At 39.6% G+C, this 21815-nt stretch overlaps 1 protein-coding gene across 2 annotated transcripts in view; it reads left to right on the top strand.

The window, feature by feature from the left end:
• SLAIN1 (SLAIN motif family member 1) overlaps nucleotides 1-327 on the top strand; it is a gene marked incomplete at both ends in the record, with an annotated part of 55705 nt that extends 55378 nt beyond the window's left edge. For both annotated transcript variants that reach the window (XM_082014427.1, XM_082014428.1), the window contains one exon: nucleotides 252-327. In XM_082014427.1, the coding sequence (XP_081870553.1) occupies nucleotides 252-327 (76 nt within the window). The remainder of the gene's footprint in view (nucleotides 1-251) is intronic.
• Nucleotides 328-21815: the final 21488 nt, after the last annotated feature.

The raw sequence follows: 21815 nt of genomic DNA, 5'->3' as shown, positions 1-21815 counted from the left end.
CCAAATTCCTTTTTACAAAGCTTTCACCCTGTTAAGACCAGTAACAGTAATGGGGTCTCATTGGACATGGCCTTAATTTCATCTAAGGCTTTTACATTTGCATTAGTGTGGAGCCAGAAATATACCAGAGTGATGTCTGTAAGCAAGCCACAAAGCCAGTGTCACTGCAGAAGTAAATGATGTTTGTTGCCTCAATCTTTCACATGAAATACAACTTCCTTTTGCCTTTTTTTGTCATTTGGTTAATACAGTTTTCTTCAGCCTCCAAAGCCACTTTCGTCACTCAGCACGATGCGGGATGGGAACTGGAGAGACGGCTGCTATTGATGAAGGATGCCCATCAACAGTGGAAAATAAATAATGCGGATTTCATTACCCAGCTGGCTGGGTAACAATGATTTGGGAAAGGGCGGTCATACAGTATTATTTCCCCCAGGACTTTAATATGTAACCATCCATAATGCAGTGTCATTTTAAAAAAATGAACATCTTATCTAATACTAAATATTGCACTTAATCAGTTACCTGAACAGCTGCATTGTTATCAGACTAACAACGGCAGTGTTGGCATTTGTAACTGAGAAAGTATCATGAAAGTGCAAAGAATATTTCCTTGGAAAGAACTAGGAGATAATGCTTTTAGGCAGCTTTGCTGTACTGAAAATCTAAGATAATTTATTCAGTGTAAAGGCATCATGCATTTTCTTTTGAATTTGGGGGGACTTAACGTATGTGCTTGAATTTTTTTCTAGTGTTTCCAGTACATTTTATTTTGTATACTTAAGTTCATTTAAACTTGCCTGAACCTTGAACAACAGAGAGATAATTTAACTTTTTTGTGCCATAAATAATATTTTTGGGGTAATGTACTTTTTTAGCACTAGGAACATATCTTACAAAATCGTACCATTGGCAATACAAAGCAGTATATTTATGTTGCAGAAGCACAAAAAAAAGTAGCATTCACTGGAAATTGCCATCCAGCTGGGTCAGCATGGTTTTGTTGGTCTTTCACTGTTTGTTCAATTGTTAATTTATTGTCATAGTGTTTTGTATTTAAAATGGCAGCATAAGTCACATTGCACTTACAAAGATACAGTGATCTCTCAAACTACAGTTGATTTTCAGTACTTTATTACAAAGAATAAAATTGTAATGTTTTATTAACCGTTGCTTATGGAAAATGAGTTTTAATGCGAATAAAACTTTTTGATAGATCTTTTACAAAATCCAATTGCACTAATCAATGCTTTCTTATAATGGCATATGACTTAATATTTGATTACAACTGTGTATACTGCTGTTTTGGAATGTTTCAGAAATAAAGAATCTATTTCAGCAATAATGCTGTTCTTGAGTGTGCAAGTGTCAGAATTTAGCAACTGACATCTACTTATCTCTTGAAGTCTTTATTACTTAGCATTTATAAAGACTATGCTGGATTTTTGCAAAAAATAACTAATTTGAAAATTTCTGAACTGTGTTAAATTGTGTTATGAAGCCATTCTATGCATAGAAGACAAATACGTATTACTTTTAAATCAATCTTATTATGATCTTAAGAGTTTTTTCAGTTTAATATTCAGATTCTGCAAGTGCACATATGACTTACTATGGGAAACAGAGATTGTGTACCAAGTGAGTCTTTCACCATGGCTCTGAATTTGTTCGAGGACCTGCTTTTCTTAAAAGGGCAAGCTAAAATAAAAAACAAAAGAGAAGCATGTAGTGGTGAGTAAAACCTTCATTACACTGAGGAGTGATTGTATAGTAGTGCAATAGTATCCTTGCACAGCATAATATTGTTTAAAAGAGATAAACAATTCATTTTTCACACTTTAGTTCTTTCAATCCAGTTAAAAACATTTTTCTCCAAAAAAAGCAGAACTGTTGAAGAGGGTATGAAGAAATATTCCAGCAAGGAAATTACTTCTGCACAGGTATTTCAGCAGCAGTGTGCTAGACTCATCTTGTTCATAGGAAGCTTTAATTGGAAGAAATTACTGCTGGTTAAAGCAATCGGTCATTTGTGGACAATCTCTGTTGTCTTAAACAGTTTATCTCACTCACAGACTGATTGTGGTGGGGGTGCAGAGTGAGCTTGGGGGGTGCTTTGCTATTTGCCGGTGGCAAGTAGGGCTTGCAGAACCTTCCAAATTGATAAGCTCTTCTGGTGCTAGGGAACAGATGTGATCTCTTTCATAAAAGATGGCTGGAGACAGCTGGCAAGGATTACCTTCTGCTCACTGCTGGCTGTTTCAGCCCTGGCCTGAGCTGTCTTTTCACTCTGTTCCCCAGTGCTGGGATTTTATCCCTTCCCTCCATTATCTGGGACACCACAGTCCCACATTACTCAGTTTTTGAAATAGGTTGCAACTGTTGGAGGTAATGCAGAGTTGTACACTGGAGGGCAGTATAGACTTTGAAAATATTTTTAGTAGCTAAAGCTCTTCTATTTTCCAGGCTCTTGGTTTGAACCCAGTGCCTGTGTTTCTTCCCAGTGTTGTTTATGTATGATGACAACATGTTCAAGGAAGGTGCACAACTGTTCGTGATTTGCGTTTTTAAATTTCACACTACAAAACGTGTCGTGAACTGGAGAGCCAAGCATTTTGGATATAATGAAACTCCTTGAGAAGATGCAGTTGTTTTTCCCTTTTTAATTGTCCTGTTCCCATGCAATACATTATTTCATGATGTCAGGATTTGGTAACCTTAGAGCTTTGCTGTTTGAAGTGTTTTTGTCAAGTATCTGTCACACTGGATGCCATCAAACTTTCGGAGGAAACCCAAGGTGTAAGCAGCTTGATCTTTTTTCTACACTCAAAGAATGAAGAATCGTTTCAACCATGGGCTGTGGTACTGCTGCTGTTTGCCTGTAACTGAGCTGGCTGTCTCCCTGACAGTAGCATCGACGAACCAGATACTAATGCACAGTGCCCAAATTGTCATGTACTTCACCAGAGTCTCACTGGGAGCAAAACATGTGGAATATGCAACACACAACCACTTCCATCACACTCGATTTTGTGAGAGGCAGAATCTCCTCCAGGGAAATGGGAAACAGCAAAGCCACAGAGTTATCTTCAAAAATACTCAAAACTTATTTTTCACAACAAAGTTTAATTTATAAGGGAGCATTTGAGAACTGTCCCTTCCCTCCTCACCCCACCCCCTTGGTTCTTATCTTTTGGTCTATGAATGCAAATCCCACTCCTGTCTCCTTGTTGCTGCATCCCAAAAATTACCTACCTCCTTCTGTCCAAACTGTAGTCTTTGGCTCAACTCTTGAGCCTCTATGCTAACACAAATACTAAAAATTGCCGTTTTCCTATGGAAAATGCTATTTAAACATCTACTATGAAAAATGGGTGAGAGTTCATAATTAAAAATAATTGGGGAATAACACACTCTCTTAAAAACATATTTATGCTGTTTAATCCTCAGGCATGATGTATCCTTTCCTTAAAAAAGGAAATGATTAAGCCCAGATAACTTTCCCTGTCACTGTTCTGGTGAAAAAGGTATGTCCGGGCTGGTCTGGTTTGATTTTCTTTTTTCCAGCTGATCAGCCACATTTCATTTGCAATACCCCCCACAGCCCATCTGCTCCGCCATCTTTTCTTTTTGTCTACACTTCCAACTGTCGTTCTCCCCAGATTCCCACCTTTCTTGTGATCTCTGTCAGTGGTTACATGTGCTTTTCTGGCTGGTGCCGCTCCTGACTATCCAGCTGCAGATCCCACTGTGGTGGATTGATGCTGGCTGGACACCAGGTGCCCACCAAAGCCGCTCCATCATCACTCCTCTCCTCAGCTGGACAGGGGAGAGAAAGTATCATGAAAGGCTCGTGGTCAAGATAATGACAGGGAGAGATCACTCACCAATTACTGTCATGGGAAAACCAGACTCAACTTGGGGAAATCAGTTGAATTTATTGCCAATCAAATCAGAGGAAGGTAATGAGAAATAAAACCAAACCTTAAAACACCTTCCCCCCACCCCTCCCTTCTTCCCGGGCTCAACTCTACTCCTGAATTCTCTACCTCTTCCCCCGAGTGCCACAGGAGGACGGGGAATGGGGGTTGCGGTCAGTTCATCACACGTTGTCTCTGCTGCTCCTTCCTCCTCAGGGGGAGGACTCCTCACACTCTTCCCCTGCTCCAGCCTGGGGTCCCTCCCACGCAAGACACTCTTCCACGGACTTCTCCAACGTGAGTCCTTCCCAGAGGCTGCAGTTCTTCACCAACTGCTCCAGCCTGGGTCCCTGCCACGGGGTGCCATCCTTCAGGAACAGGCTGCTCCACGGTGGGTCCCCCACGCGGCCACAACTCCTGCCAGCAAACCTGCTCCAGCGTGGGCTCCTCTCTCCACGGGGCCGCAGGTCCTGCCAGGAGCCTGCTCCAGTTCCAGCTTCCAATGGGGTCACAGCCTCCTTCGTGCAGCCCAGCCCCCTGCTCCGGCGTGGGGTCCTCCCCAGCCTGCAGGTGGAGATCTGCTCCCCCACGGAGCTCCATGGGCTGCAGGGGCACAGCCGGCCTCACCATGGTCTTCAGCAGGGGCTGCAGAGGGATCTCTGCTCCGGCTCCTGGAGCACCTCCTGCCCCTCCTTGTGCACTGACCCGGGTGTCTGCAGAGATGTTTCTCTCACGTATTCTCGCTCCTCTCTCCCGCTGCAGTTGCTGCCTGCCAGTTCTTACCCCCCTTCTGAAATACGTTATCCCAGAGGTGCTACTACTGTTGCTGACTGGCTCGGCCTTGGCCAGCGCTGGGTCTGTCTTGGAGCCGGCTGGCGTCGGCTCTACTGGACATAGGGGAAACTTCTAGCAGCTTCCCACAGAAGCCACCCCTGCAGCACCTCCGCTACCAAAACCTTGCCACAGAAACCCAATACATCCACCCGGCTATTCTGCTCCCTCACCAGGCCAGGGGTTAACTCCTTGCTGCATCTTCTGTCTCCATCATTGGGACTTTCAGCTGTTACCTGGCAAGGTAAGCAGTTATACTTAATCTGAATTAATGGCTATGGAAGGGACGTTTAAGGCATGAAGAGATGCTACTAGGTCTGACAGGTAGTAATTAATGCCAGAGTGTGTGATCCTTCAGCAGTGTCACACCTTCACTCTCTGATCTGACCAGGCGGCCCGTTAGTTCCAAGCGCAGTTCAAGAGGTTGGCTTTGTCCTAAAGAGGCTGTTGTGTGCAATTCAACAACACTTTTTGCAAAGAGTCTCATGGAAGAGAGGAAGGGAGAGATAAGATAGGTTCATTCCTGAAACCTCATTCCTCTCTTATATAAGCCAAATATTTGGGTGGTTTTGGCATTGCAAGGCTCTTGCCCACAAACAAAACAAAACCCCCCAAAATAGGTATGGAGAGTCCTTTAGTGCCTAAATGCTAATTTTGGCATAATCCTTATGGCATATTCATGACTGCACCGCTGAGAGTTTGCAAAACTAAGCAGTACATGTAGCGCTGCAGCACTCATTGCGGTAGCGTATTTTAAGCATTCTGAGCCCATAAGGGGAAGGGGGAGAGGTGGAAGGTCAGAAGTCTTGGTATGAAACCTGTTGTAGCTGCCATTTTCTGAACATGTTTGAAATATCATTATGATACATTTTTGCAGATCCCCTCGCTTTTTGGTCATGACTAGCTCATGTGGCTCCCCAACCCACTTGAGAGCATGTGTAAATAAGTGCCAATTTCCTTGCATGAATTCCATGCTTCATGGGAGGTCTTAATAATCTGGACATAGTAAGAGGCAGAACAGGGTATTTTGAGCATAACATTAGATGAAGACGACTATATGGTTTCTGTGTCAGATTTAACTCTTGTTTACTTTACTAGGGAAAATCTCAACCATTCACGTAGAGGACCATACTTGTGCCTATCTTGCACTGTGAGCATTATAGTGCTCATACTGAGTGAGTGTAAGTATATTTTTGAGCGTGACTCTGACCTCAGCAGCTTTTATTCCTCAATAAAAGAAGCTGGAATAGTACAGTGATGTTTATGACTACAAATAGGTGAGATATTTGAGAAGAGAATTTAATATTTTTTCTGTGATTGATAGGTACAGTGACAAACAACATACTAACCTAGATCTGGAGAGGTGAATGGTACATTCTTTGTTTTTTAAGGAGGTGCTAAACACATTTCTTAATTGGGGCATTACCTTGAGCAGAGTATTAAAATGATGGCAGACATAGGTACATACATACAAAAGCAACTGATCATCTTGTTTTTCACTGGTTCATGTGAAAAATGGATAGACATACAGATTGGGCTCTCTGAATCATGTTAAGAAGTTTTGACAATGAATGGTGGTCAAAATTCAAACTTTCTGTAGAGATATACTTAAAAAGTTAGTCTCTTGTATTGACAATCCATCTTACTTTTAAGAGGTGGAGACAAGGTTCGTATATAACATAGTTGAAAGACGTGCACAGTTCCCAGATGCAGCTATCAAAATTCTATGAAACTACAGGTAGATAGGCAATAGATAACATTCACAGACCATAAAGTGACTCTTACTTGAGGAAAAATGACAAACACAAAAAATGAAGGCAACTCTCTCACTGCCGTTGCGCTCTCATCAGCCATTTGGTGATGCACTATTGAATTCAGCCCTCTTAATGTAGAGGGGTTGGACATCTGAAATTGATTGAGCCACGTAAGTTGTTCTTGTGTCTGTGCAGAAACAAAAACCTCATGGCTCCTACATGCAGATTAGATTTGGCCATGCAGTGTGGAACTGCAGTGCGGATCCACTGCTCTGCAGCAGCCCCGTCGCTTCCCATGTGCCTCCTGCACATGTGGTACCGAGGTGCACAGCCATCGCTGTCCAATACCCTCTGCAGAGGTACCAAAGAGTAGACGTTCCTTTGCTTGCTAAGATGGAGTGCTTAAAAGAGGCTAATAACTGGGGCAGAGTCCAGCTAGACGATGATACTCAAATGTGGTGTTTTTGTTCCATGAGCATAGCCAAAAGATAATGTTTTGCCTTTTCAGACATGATCTTCTTGCTCTGTAGAGCTCTTTCACAATGCTCATGCATTTAGTATTCTATTCTTCTGTTGTGACTATTTTTGAATTAAAAGAATGAAAATAATATTTCTTCTTTGTTAAAAAATGAATATACTATTCCTTCTTTGTTTCTGTTTGCTTCACTTCCTTCTTGCCTCTGAGATTTCTGTTGTTCCCCTAGAAAAATAAAATATTATTCCTTTGTCCTTGTGGCCAGACCTATAGAAAGTATGAGCCTGCAGCCAAATTCCCAAACTGAGCTCTAGCGATCCAGCCAACTTTGCAGTCTGAACACAGATATTACTAAACAAGGTATATTATCTGTATCCAAGATTGAACTTTCCAATAGTAGAAGCAGCAGAAAACATGATGTGGATGTCAACTTCAGTACACCTAAACTGGACTATTTGGAACCAATTTTTTGCAATAATAGAAAATAGAAAAGATACTAGTATGTTTCTATGACTTTTCAACCCTTCCTCAGGAAGTTATAATAGCTTCATTTTTTATACCCTTGATAAGTGCTTTTTACTTTCTGATTATGAATTTCACTGAGACAATAAAAGTGTATTAAATTCATTTTTAGCAAAATGTTTAGTGACTACTGACTTCTTTAGGAAACTTACATTGGTTCTAAACCTGAGGTATTCCAATGCCAGCATCAGGGTATAATCCATTTTCTTTACGTAACGTTGCTAATATCCCATTCTGTTCCTTTAAAATGTAGGTAATTGAAGTGAAAGTTCAAGAACTCAGAAGAAAAAAATCAATTTAGAAAAAGTGATTTTTTTAAGCCAAAGAAAATCATAACAATGTGTTTTGATTTAATCCATGTTTTTCTAGGCAGTCACTGACTCCACTGAGTTATGCAACTCTGATTTTTTATACATATACAATAGGAAGGATTTTTCTGTATATGAGAGAAGAAAAACAGCATCAGACAAAATGGTGTTGCTGTATTGATGGCTTGCTATTCACTGGATCAGAACTCACATTAAACAACCTACTTCTGCCTCCAAAAAAAGGAATACTTTAGCACCTGATGTCATAAAATTGGCCCTATTCTCCTTAATTTACAAATGCAGCTACTTGGGTGGGTGCAGGTGGGCTTGACTCCCTTTAGATATGCTCTCATCTGGTTGCTGTAAGTGAAGTCTGATCGAGAAGCTATGTTGAGTGTTAGCAGAGCTTATCTTGCTTCTCAAGGTATCTTACTACTTTGGATACAGTCTCATGCAGGTGGAGATTTGCAGTTGGGTACAAGGAGATTATGCATCTGCCTTACCTAGTTCAGTACTATCAGCCTGGTAGCTGATGATAGCTGATAACAAATCTGTGGCTTTGCTAACCGGCCCTACGGTTTGTACGCGAACTACTGAGTGATGCCTTTGATGAAAAGCCAAATGTAATTATGCACAGTCTTACCATACGGGCATGTTTTTCTGAAGCACTGAGTAACTTGCAGCTCCCATTGCATCCAGCTCAAATGGTAAGACCTTTAGCACCTCTGAAATTAGACACTGGGCAAATTTTATCTTCCTGATATTCTCTTATCCCATTTAAAATGAGGTTTCATTATTGTATTTTCACAGGGCAGTATCTTAAAGTCTATTTCAGAAAGCAGTTTATACAATGGCATTGAGTGACAATGTAATAAAATTCACTGTCTGGACACTGTCTGGACAGTGAATGTTGGATATTCTGTATTTTCGTGGAATTCCAAACTCAGTGCACAGAACATTCTGTTAAAATAATGTTTTAGATTGTTTTGCATTGTCGATGATATGTTTTCCAAAGGAAACAGGAATAAAAGTGTTATTTATTTGACAAGCTATTCCAGACAATTGGAGTGATAGTTTTCCCTGGCACCCAATTGCTTTATGCAGAATTGAGTGAAAATGCCAATATTCATTAAAAAGTTTCAGGTACTCATAAAAGTCCCAGTTAACTATATAATGCAGCACAGCAAAAACTGCACCCAAGGGGCATTTACGTAACGGAGGACTCCATCATGGTAAGTCTTAGCACTGTTCTCCGGAGCAGGCTTACCGCCTCCATATAGACTAAACCAACAGTTTGCTTAAGAAATTCATGTCTTGTTTCAAAATATAAATCACAGGTGCTTGTCGGGTTTACATAAGCACGAGTATACTTCCAAGAAAGAAATGGAGATGTGGAAGTGTTTCAGAATATAAACTGCGGGAAAGAGCTTTGTTTCCTTCTGCATCGTTTTATAGCCTCACTCAATATCCTGTCTACTTTATATCCTCACTGTGAACAATATATGATAAGATGAAAGGCAGTTTACGTAAAAGCAGGCCATCTCCTTGAAGAGAACTTATAAAGTACATCTCCTGTATATTCCTTTAATCCTTTGTGAAGCAGTAAACTGCAGTTTTGCCCTCCGTTTTGAAACTTTTCCTTGGTTCCACAGAGCTGATAAGTTCGTTGTGAAATAGCTTTTTTTCCTTCCTTTTCCTCTGAGAGAATAAAAGATACAGGAAAAACTGTTTCATGGCATGTGTTAACCTGCTGCCAAAATCACAAAGCAGTGAAAATGAACGCATTTCATGAAAACCTCAGTACCACCAGAAAACCCACTTTACATGCCTGCACTTGCGGGATTAAATGTTTGTGCTATGGTAGTGTCTGTGGGCTGGAAGCAAGCTGGACTTTACGCAATAAAAGCAAAAAGCCTTATCTGAAGCAGCTGGCTGTCTAGGCGAGGGCATTCCCTGAGCTCGGTTTGTGCACCTCGTTGTATAGATAAAGCTCTTCCAGCTGTGAGAGAATTGAAGAACTGATTCTGAGGCAGGAGCAAATAGTCAGGACAGTAAACTGGAAATCAGAAAACCTGGGTTGTCTTCCCCAAAAATCTTCTGTAGGGCTGATCATTTTTATGTTTCTTCCTAATTGAATCTCTGCTTAAACAGTCCTTGCTTTAACAAACTTACCATCTGCTCATAGAGCCTAGCATAATGTAATTATTGGTTAGGTCTTATGGGAACTACAGTGACGCAAATAATAATTTCTGATGCTAATGAACACAGGTGACTGTATAGCAATGAAGAAAAGCAGTGGAATAATAGAACTTCCTAATTCAAATTTGAAAACAAATTCCTCTATGGATATATACTGCGGAGATGGGATTATTTTGTGTTATCAATACATAAAGGCTCTGTAGCAAGTTTAGGCACCCATAAGGAAATAACTGTGTACAGCTTATTAAGTTTTGTTCTTTATTCTGTAGGCTGATAAAGGTTTTGTATCTTCATGTCATGGAACAAAACAGGACAAACAAAAGTTGAAGGAAAGGGGAGAAAGAAAATCAGAAATAAATCTAAATGATGGGAATAGTACTCCTTTGAAGACAAGGAGGCTTCCTAGCAGGTCCTAATCTGTCACCTGCACCAACAGTCTACGTTCTCCTCACAAGCTTCAAATCCCAGCAAAATAAAGGGTGTTTAAAGCAACTCATCTGCTTGTTTTCTCCCCCTTCCAGGCCCTTTATGTTTTTATGTTGTTGGGTTAAGTGCATGTTTCTGAGAAAAATGGCTTTTTGACATTCTGTAGCAACTTCATAGCTGCCAGAGCAGTTTTGTACAGGGAGAAAAATCAAAATTTTCCCTATCACTATTCCCTGAACAATGAGAACCAGTATGGATGGGGCAGAAACTCGATAATTTTTTACCTCACAAGCCATATTTTGGGCTGGCTTAGCTTTTTCATTTTATTATTTTAAAATCTAACAAAAAAGCAACAACTGTGAGCCAGTTTATTGGCCCTATGCTGTTTCCTTTGAGCTGTAAACAGAGAGCTATCTTAAAAGATCTCCAGAGACCATAAAAGCACTGTAAATGATACTATACATCTCATCATTATCTCACACATACTGATTCTTATCCCGAAGGACAGTGGACTTTCCTGGGATGTTCCAGAGACAAGATGATATAAGTATGACCAGAATTCAGATAGCAGAAAAATTTTGTGTAAAATGAGGAAAAATTAGTGTCCTTTAGTGTCCACTCTTGTATGTGCCAGCTGCTAATCCAGCTGTCAAGACTGAGGGGAGGAGAGAAGGCGGCAGAAAACTGAGAGAATTGTGGTTCATCTGTATATCATGTCATGTCATGTCATGTCATGTCATGTCATGTCATGTCATGTCATATCATATCATATCATATCATATCATATCATATCATATCATATTATATTATATTATATTATATTATATTATATTATATTATATTATATTATATTGGCTCATAAGTGAAACAGCGAACCAGAGCATCTGGGCTAGGACACTCAGTGTTCTGATGTTATGTATTGGTTATGCATGTACTTCCCTTTCCATCACAAACCAAACACTTTAGTATTTTTGTGTGTGGTCTTCCAATGACTGTAAACAAAATTACCATTCTGTTTTCTGATGTTTAGTGCAGTGTTACTGCAGAATCAGGCCTGTTGTTCAGCTGCTGTGCACATGGCATTGGTAAAGAGGTAAAACTGGATCAAATCAAGAACGAGTCCCTGCCTTGAAGAGCTTAAAAGTCTGAAAAGCAAGGAAAAAAACAACATAATACTAACCAAAACAAACCATGTGTACTTTTATAGAGCAGTTCAGATATGTTTGAGATTGTATCTACAGGGAAATGTCTCTGGCAACTTTCTTTGGCATCCTCTTTTTTTGGATTTACCACAGAAGCTGGTCTTGAGGTATTAGTTCTGAGAACAAGGACTGTGAGAGTGACCACATGACTGTGGTCATCCCTGAGCTGGTGTTGACCCCTTAAAAGGGGAAGAAAGAACAACACTGATAGCATCTACAATGACCTGAAAAACAGCAAAGGAAAAGGAATATGATGCTGTTATTTGATGTTTTAAAATCTTGTGACGTGCTTTTTTCCCTAGCGTGTGAGCTTCTGTCTTGCCTGGGCTCTTAACCACTTCTAAGCAGTTCCAACCAGGAAGCTTCTGTTCTTCATCTAAATTTGCATCAGCAGAGACTGCTCGAGCAGAGATTAAGTCTGAGCCTGGTGAAAACCCATAAAAGAAAAACTCCATGAAGGAGTGCAGGGGTGGATCTGATAGTGGAAGTGGGTGCCTACATGGTACAGAATGCGATGCCTACCTTTGATGTTCCTGTCCCCCTAGGAGGTAGACCAAAATCCTAAGTAAAATAAGGAAGCATCCTAATTGCTAAGGGAGAAAGAAACACCTCAGAGGAGTGCTCCCATTAGGGCTAACTAATAAAAAATGCTAATTAAATCCTTCCCCTTTTCTAGACTGTAGGTGCTTGAATTAAGTCAGCAACAGATGACTGTTCACTTGGGATTCACAACCACAAATCTTCTAATGAGGTTTGACACCCACATATGTTCTTTGAAGTTATGTTTATGCTGCCAATTAAAAAGGGGCCATCAGCCAATCCCTGACCTTGTAGCCAAATGGCACAAACTGGCTCATGGCTACGCATCTGAGGGGTAGCTCCCTCTGGAACAAAATATTTTGGAGAGAGTTACCTGAAGCAGTCCAAAAGGGAGCCAGGGTGTGAACTAACATTTAAATACCATGGGTGACTTGTGGGCTTGCTGCTTAACCTGAATTCCTGGCTCTCTTATTAGCAGTAAAGATGTGTCTTGTAAGAACTGGGCAGGACTATCAGCCTTAAAAGACAGCCTCCAAGGTAGCAACCCTCTATACAGCTGCCAATGGTTGCAATGCTTCCTGAAGAAGCAGTAGACCTGGTTTCTAGGATGTCACATCTCATGTCCCAAAGGAGTGCCACTGTCATGAGGTTCCCTCAACTTCTCCAATTAAACTGTACAGAAGAGACTACTGGAAACCTCGGGCCAGAGAGGGAAGACAACTTGCAGCACAACTTTGAATACTTAGCAGTTAAGGGAAAGGAAACACTGTGATGGTTTTGTTTGGCTTTTCTTTGTTTATTTTTCTCCTGGACTGGTTCTGTGCTTTAGATTAAATGGTTCTTAAATACAGGAGTTGCCATTGAATTTAAATTTCTACAGTTCCTTTTATTTTCTCTATTTCTGAGAAATAAGCTTGGAAAAATCACTTCACCAAATATGCTCCTGTGAAACAGTCATGACAAATGTAGGTACAAGATGTATACAAGATGCAGATGCAGGCTGTGTGTATTACCACAGAAAGGATCATGTTCCGCAGCAGGATCTGAAAAGTATCTGTTGTAATAGCCTTTTTGACTGCTACTTTCCTGGAAGCAGCTGCAGCTGTTAGATGTACTCATCTTAGTAAACCTTTATGCAGATGTTAGTAGCTAACATCAGCAGACAGAACCTGTGGTTTCTGTCTGGGGATTTTTTCTGGACATAGCTTCAAGGAGTGTAATTATTCTTCCCAAATGTGACCAGAAGAGGGAAGATCACGGAAGGAAAAATTAGCAGTCTTAACCCTAGTATTAATTGCCTCAGTGTTTTGTTGCTATACTTAAAGCCACATGCCAAATGAACATGTTCCTTGCTATTGCTCTGCAGATGAAAACTGGAATGTAATAGCCAAGGGCAAATACATTCATCTACAAATATTTTGCAAATAATTTTATGGAGTATTTCTTTAAAAAGGTTGTGCTCAGTTTTCAGAGGCTTTCAGTGTGCATTGATATTGAAGAGTTTTCAGGAAAAAAAAATGTCAGCAGTTTCTTTGTCCTAGAAGAAATCAGGGAGCATTTTACTACATGAAATGATGCAGAGTCACCTCTGGATCCAAATCAGGCCTAATGTAATTGAGCTGTTGCTGGTCACCAGTTTGTCATCTGGCATGATCCCAGTTGTCTCTTTTGAACAGAGATGTGTCTCAGCCAAAATGCCAGTTAAATGTTTCAACAGCTGAAAAAATAATGAAACTGAAAAGGTTTTCTTTTTGTTCTCCATGGTTCGGACACCACCAGCAGCAGGCACTGTTAGGACATCAGGAAATTTTCTGTTTCTGAAAACTAGAAGTTTCACAAGTAGAAGAATATGGAGTGAATGTTACAACTTGAAGTGGTATGTTGTCCGATATCATTCCTTGGTTTTATAGAGAATTCCTATTCAGATTCAATAAATAGAAACCGTACCTACGTTGTCTACCACCCTAGAGCCTCTGATGTCTGGGGTATCTTTCATAACCAGCTCAGTCTCTTTCCTCCTGGGCAGGACTTTAGATACCGCACAACAGCACTGGAGTGAAAATTATAGAGGTGGTTGTGGAAGGCCATCTCTGACAGTAGAGTCCTCCTGTTCACCTGATAGCTTTTGGTATGGATTTAAGCTTATTTAAAACATGAATACTACTTTAATTTAGTTGGTTTGCTTTGGTTTGCTTTGCTTTAATGACTCCATGCTGATTAAAATCTTTCCTGTTTTCTAGAAGTCTACCCACTTACCTCACCATTGACCTCTGTGTTTCACTGAATCTCTGGGAAGTCATCTAACCATCTTCTGAAGTGCTCAGGAGACAGAAAAGTATAAAAATACTTCCCTCATAAAGTTTTCTTTTGCTAATAGCCCTTCCCACTGGTAAAAATATATACCTTGCTTTTTGCTTCAGTAACGTGAAAGTCATTGACCACTATCTTGATCATTTAGGAAAAACAGTTCAGGGAGTTTTTTATCTCATATTAGTAATAAAGACAAGTTAAGAAAAATCCTCAGGCTTTCCAAAAAAGGTAGGAGGTAAATGTTTGGAAATTGACTGCAAATCCCAGTCACTAGAAAGGTGAAGAAAATGGGTCTCCTGCTCGATATATTTGACTAGATTTTCTCAGTGGCAAGAACTGGTAAACTAGGAGGATTGGGAGTTGCTCTGAGTTTGTCATATGGCGTGTCCTAGCCTCATCAAACATTCTTCGCAGTATTAAACTTCCGTAGTTCAAACCACTTTATCAGATGCACACAAACTAGATTTACCAGTAACACAGGAAACTACCCTAAGGATACGGTTTTGAACATTTATTCAAGATGTATTTTGAATGCTGTTTCAGCTTTCATTCTTAGATATTGGCAGAAACATTATTGCTTTTGCGACAGATGAGCAAGGATCTTAATCACTCCAGATGCCAGGGAAATGAACGCTGTGAAAATACAGTTGCAAAAATAGTTTAGAGAGCTTGTACTCTGTGAAATGAACATTGAATAGATATTGTTTCACTACACACAGGGGACATGAAGTTCTGTTTTGAAGCCTCAGAAATGGCCCTACCTATCTGATTCTTGTAATAATAACTGTAGTTGCAATCTGACTGAGAAAGCTCTTAAAAAACACTGATACCGCTTCTATTCAGGAAAGCATGAAAATAGGTGCCTAACATTAATTAAAATGTATATTTAATTAAGAAGCACTTAATTGCATTCTCTGGATCGGCTGTTGTGAATTTGAAGAGCCAAAGTGCTCATGTTAATTTCTAGTTCTCATATGTTTTAAAAATGCTACTTCTTAAAAACTGAGGACCATACCTTTTACTGAGATACTCCAGTTACTTCAGCAGACTTCAATGAAGCTGCTGGTCTGGGGATCTCGTTCTGAGTGTCTTAGTAGTCCCAAAATAAAATTTCATTTTCTAAGATGGAATTGAGACTATGCATTAAGATACCTCATTTTCTATGTTTTCTTGTCCCAGAGAACCAAATACCCATGCTGTGAGAGAGCCTTTGCGTGCTTTATTAACAGAGATTAGTTAAGCTTTTTAGCAGCCATTCAAGGGAGAACAGTGGCAGTTCTTGCCATTTTACAAAAGAGGTCAGAGGTACAGATGGTAATGTCCAAGTCTCATGCAAGTCTCATGACTTTCAGGCTTGTGCCAAGTGCTTTGCCTTCTGGAAAAGCTGCATTCACATCAGAGGTCACCATCAAACAATCACATGGTGTCTACCTGTGAGCCTCTACCTAAATCACAAACCAAAGCTCAAGAAATGTTCAGCCATCTCTGGTACGTGTACTATACTAGTGTACAGCTTTTTCAGCACTAAAAATAACTGCAGAGCATTTTTCTAGCAGTCCCAAATTTTCTTTTGCAAATATCAGTTTTCTTAATCACATGCTGTCTTCATTTTGAGCTATGAAAATGAATTTTGGAGTGGAAGTGTTACAACAGTGTGTAACTTCATTACTGTAATGGGAAAAAGGATACCGTGGGCAGCTCCTGTGGCTTCTGTGTACCTGAATGCACATGGATCTAAATCTTCATTCCATTTGGTGGCAAGACTGCAGATTTATACAAGCTAATGCAAAGATGAGAAGTGCTGTAGCACCTCTGTGGTTTTTTTCACACTAGCTCCATTTTGGGCAGTATATGTTGCTCGTTACATAATGGGGAGAAAATACATTACTGGAACTCCTAGTTACTGAACACGAGAAAAACCCAAACGGGGATATTTGCATCATTATCTAAAATACTGGAATATCTTCTCCCTTCCCTGAAGGATATATAAACAAATAATAAGTTTTAAAACCATTGTAAAACCCAGAATTGGAAACAAAATTCTTTTTTTTACTTGAATGCCAGGAGGTTTGAACTTATCTTTTTATGCTGTTGTCAGCTATAGAAACTAAATTTCAAAATCATTATAGAAAATACACCACAAAATAAGATTTATACACTCTGAATACATGCACAGGCCACCTGCAATCTTCTTGTTCATTTTATGGAACCTGTTTCTGAGAAAAAACTTTTGGACCAAAAGCAGATTATTGTTTTTTGAGATAAAAAAAATATTGGCATAAATAATTTCTTTTAAGTACCAGAACCTGGCTATTCAGTAAATCACCATTCCAGATTTTAAGTGTATTTTGAAAGAAAGAGCAAGACTTTGCAAGTTATCTTTCCACAGCTCAAGGGGAAAGCTCCCTCCCTTCCTTTCACACCAGCTATTCTTGACTGCTAAATTGTCTTCCTGCTTCCTCCCTCTTAGATTTCATGTTTAAAGCTGCAGAAAGTTAAGATAAACAGGAGTTGTCACACTAACGTATGACTCAGTAATATTGCAGAGCTTTGTTGCGTTTTGGGGTTTTTTACTAGGACTAAGACTACTAATGCTGCATAGGATAATTGGTTTTTTAAAAAAATATAAGCAGCTGTCTGTGGATACTTTAATTAGAATTGATTTGCTCATAAAAGATCTTTACAGTCTTACTCTTTAAGTAGATGGCCGTCATCATTTACAGTCAGGCAAGCTATATATGACTCTAAAATGTCACTATTTTCCTTATAACTTATATTTATGTGGTCTTCCAAATGATCCAAAAGCTGATATATATATATATCTATGTATGTATGCTACCACGGAAGAGTGAGCAGTCTGTTGTTGGCAAAGTATAAAAGAAAAAAGGCCTGGTTTTATGATCCGTGTCCCAGGATGTCAAATGTCCACTCAGAATAAACAGGAACTTTTAAAGCTTTGTGCATGATACACTCCCCAACGCACTGGTAAACTGCACTGCATTTTGTTTGCCCAGAGGATGGGAGGGAGAGTAAACACTCACAAGTTTGAAAGTTTTGATTCTGAGATAATAGGATACTTTACCACCTAATGCTTAAAATATGTATCTCCTTCCTCTTTGGATAAGTAAACCCCTAGTGTATGGAAAATAAAAGCTATAGGATTTGTAGGGTTGTGGTATTCCCCTGACCTCAATGTTTCCAGAAGTGGTGAAATTTGCCTCAATTTAAGTTTGCAGATCTTTCATACTTAGTGAAATAAAACACATTCCCTTTAGGACATGGAGTAACTTGTCAAACATCTGAGCAGAATGAACTATATTGTTCCCAAAATAATACATACCCAAATGGTACCCAGTTGGCTATAATGAAGCACGTTTAGTCCTGAGCAGTAATAGCCAAAGCATACATATCTTTTAGGGTACCTAACAAATGCTTCTCAATACTGAAGGCCACCAAGGGACACCAAAAAGCAGCAACACTGTGGTGTGTGATTCCTTATGTCCAGTTTAAGGAGTACTCCTATCAAAACTACAGGAAAAGTGACTTGCTTTGTTTTACCATTTTTTTTTAATCTTTAATAAAACTTGTCTGCCCTCCTGTCAGCTCATTGTTTTGGAGGGTGTTTTCTTTACTATGTTGAAGAGAACTCATTTTTTAATTCCAACTATATCTTTCCCATTTACTGGCTATCACAAATGACTTTTAGTGACTCTAGGATTGTTTGGGTACAAGTTCTCTTGCATCCTTACATTTTTGCTTTACTGCAAAACATTCTACTAGTACATTCAGTGCACTTTCTTCCCTTCCTTTGTGAAAGAGATTTACTCAGAAAATATCTCATGCATTCCTCTTTTCTTCTTAATCCCACCTTTCTTTCCTCTTGTCTTCTGCAGGTGACTTAGATTTGGAGCACCTGAGCACCACCACAGCTCTCTAGCTCTTCCAAAGCTGGAGAGAAGCTGTAGCATTGTGCAGCAAGGAGGACTGCAGGTGCCTATGTTAGGTCTGTGCTCCTCTTTCATTAAATTATTTAATGTGAAACCTGTTGCAAACTATTCTAAAACTCATATATCATTTCATGCCCCTGTGTTCATGCTGCTTCTTGCTACATCCCTTCCTGACAAGCATTTCTCTGTACTGACGAAGTTCAGGTTGAGGAAATCTGTATTCAGGCGCAATCCTTAATTCATGTATGGATGGGTGTGTTGCTTGTTGGTTGAGGAAGACAGCCCAGTCAGCCGGAAAAGGTTCTTTAAATTAAATGGTCATTTATTACTCACATTGGTTTACTAAGGGTTTTATTTGGTTTCATTTGCCCTTGAAAGACTGTAAAGAAATGGTAAGCTGTTGTGGAAATTTTTTTTTTATTTTTGTGCCTGAGGTCTGATCTGACATCCACAAAATCAAAGGATATACTCCTTTTTTGAGGGGATTGCCGGTTTGTTTAATTTTGGAGCAATGATCTAGGCGCAGCAATGCCTTTCTTCTTCTCTTGGGCTGTGGCACTGGAAAGCTCTCTCAGTGGGGATGTACTGAAAAGACCACCTGGGAAATTCAGCTAGAGCAAAACACAATGATTTGGTTTGCTGAATAGGGATCCTGTAAGGGAGGACATAATACTCGGCCGAAGCACAGCGCTCACAGCTCTGCTTAGCTCAGTTCTTTAAAGGTTGGTCGCAGGTGAAGAAGAGAGTTGTTTACAAGAATGCCTTTGGGAATCTGGGCATCTTTTGGATGGCCTGTTGCCGGTTCTCAGCGGGCGCTGTTCAAAATGCTTGAACTGCTGTACCCATTCTGGGCACAGGATTTGGGCTAGGGGGGCTCACTGGTGGATCTGGGTCCCACGCTTGTAATAGAAACATGAAGGAATCAGAGGACCTCCAGGACTGCAGTACCGTAATGGACTATTTTTGGTTTAACACAAGCAATGTGTTGTAACGTGTTAACTTTTGCAATGACTTCTATATGCATTGCAAAACAATATTGGATGTGGGTAGCCTAGAGTTTACAAGACAGACACAGAAAGATAAGAAATTAATTGGCTGAGATAACAGTGCTTCCATGTCTTCTAAGGATTCTTGAGTAATATTTGGTTTTATTAGTTTTAAGTATTTTATATGAAACAGTAGCTAAATTATATAAAACAAACTCAGAAGCCAACAAAGGAAGTAGGCCAAATTTAGATTTAAAACGTAAAGGGTAGAAAGCAAAATCCTCCCAGCTTTGAGAAGGTAGCTTTTTTGTGCAAGACTGCTGATACAGTGAGCAAACCACAAGAGCACTGAAAAAAACTAGACCCTTAGCTTACTTACAGCACAGTTTTTCTTCTGTAGTTCTTAGCCCTTTCAGTTCTCCAGGCCAGGTGTGAATCAGTGGTTTGACCTAAATCTGTCAGGATGATCAGCTTGCTGGTGGAAATGCAAACTAATCTCAGCAGTTGCCCCCAATAACATCTGAGCTGCATGAGGGCACAAACTGTCTCATCAACATGAGAAGGTATTTCCAGCAGCGTATCTTGCTGTATTAAAAAGAAGTTTGCTTGTGGGATATAGTTTGAGTATAAAAGGGGCCTTTCTCTTTTGTTTGATTTGTAATGTTTGCCTGCTGTGTATGTCTGCTCTTACATTGCTTTCAGGGATTCACTGTTTGGCCCCAGTAAAAGCCTAAAACGTGACAAACAAGTAATAAAACAAGGAAGGTGGTTTGGGTATTTGATTTATTAATCTAAGGGCAGAGAAAAACTGGCAAGTGGAGCAACTGCTAGGGAGCAACCATGTTGTACACACTGCTTGCTCCTGTTGGGTCCACTGCCTTCCCCACTCCTTCAGCATCATTACAGGTGGGTCCATGTTTCTCTGTCATCTGTTTGTCACTGTTTCTGAAATTAAAAAAATATTTTTTCCCAAAATATAATTTCTAAAGGTAGGATTTTTTAAAACTAACTTTAGCCATACAAAAGTTACCAAGCTAGTCATATGGGACTTCTGTATATTCAATGAAGAAAGGTAAGTTTCTCTTCGGAGCAACTTTTCACTTTTACTGAGACCTTTATTCAGATCAACTTCCCTGTGGAGGTGGCAGTCTCTCTCTCTCTCCATTAAAGCAGAGAGGACCTAGGCAACAAGATCAGACTTTGAGAAGGAGGTTGTCCTGCCCCCAGTCTAACAACATTTACCTGTCATTTCCTAGGGCACCTGGGATGGTTGCAAAGGCTTTCAAAATTGCTACCACTGCAATATTAATTTTGATATTAAGTGAATTAAAAGACTCTTTTGTTGTCAAAATTAAGATATGTTTCATCCAAATGCTGCTTGTGTTCCTGGTGACAACTATGGAAGGTGATTTTATACATTTAAAATAAATCAAAACAAATGCCATTTGATATATGCCCATGAGCAACTTTGGAAATACTTTAATAGCACTGGAAGATAAACTTTCTCTGTCTTCTTTGTACACATACTCACATATAATATTTACACTGCTTGTATAGTACACATTTTATGTCTGAAGCACCATGGCTGCTAAGTTATTCCAGACAGATGAAAGCAAATATGACAGACTGTAGCTCATCAAGTAACCACTGGAATTTGTGCAGAAATACGGTGCTGATAAACAACAGGGGAGGCACCCATCATACTAATTAAGTAGCAGTAAGATATTTGTCCTCAGTTTTTTAATTTCATCATGTTCTTGGTTTCAGTGCTCTGCCAAATTATGGTTCTTATCCTTAATTGTCAGTTTGTCATTACTTACTGCTGTTCCTTTCCACTACACAAGTACGCTCCTCCATGGTTTCTGCTCGCAAATTGTTTACTTCTGACTCCTGGAATTATATGTACCACTTCTTTCCCCAGCAGTTAAGGTTACTCCCACTTCCTACCTTCCTAAACAGATATAAATGGGACACATCTTATATTGATGTATATTACAAAGTAACAGCTATGTACAAGAAGCAGTACTCTCTTAACAGATAACAGAGAAGAAAATCAGGTTGTCTATCTTTTGTCCTTATTACAAAAAAAAAAGTTTTCTGGAACTGAGGTGTTATTTTTACCAGAATTCAGTACACAAGAAATATAAATTATCTATTTCAGAATTTTGTGAGAGGGAGTGCCAGGCAATAAAGAGATCTAAATTTTGTATTGAATTTAGTAATACTCCTAGAAATTATGCAAGATTTAATTTTCTGGGTTTTATAGAGAGAGTTTTTTAAAAGATTTTAAGATCTTACCATGAAATTCAAGGCTTAACATTAATCACACTAGCTACGTCAGCCTGACAGTAGTGCAATTGTTTTGTTTTTACTATAATATATGCAAAATAAATAGCGG

This window comes from Phaethon aethereus, assembly GCF_964289735.1.
Source record: "Phaethon aethereus genome assembly, chromosome: 1".
Taxonomy (NCBI): domain Eukaryota; kingdom Metazoa; phylum Chordata; class Aves; order Phaethontiformes; family Phaethontidae; genus Phaethon; species Phaethon aethereus.
This window is presented reverse-complemented; position numbering and strand designations above follow the sequence as displayed.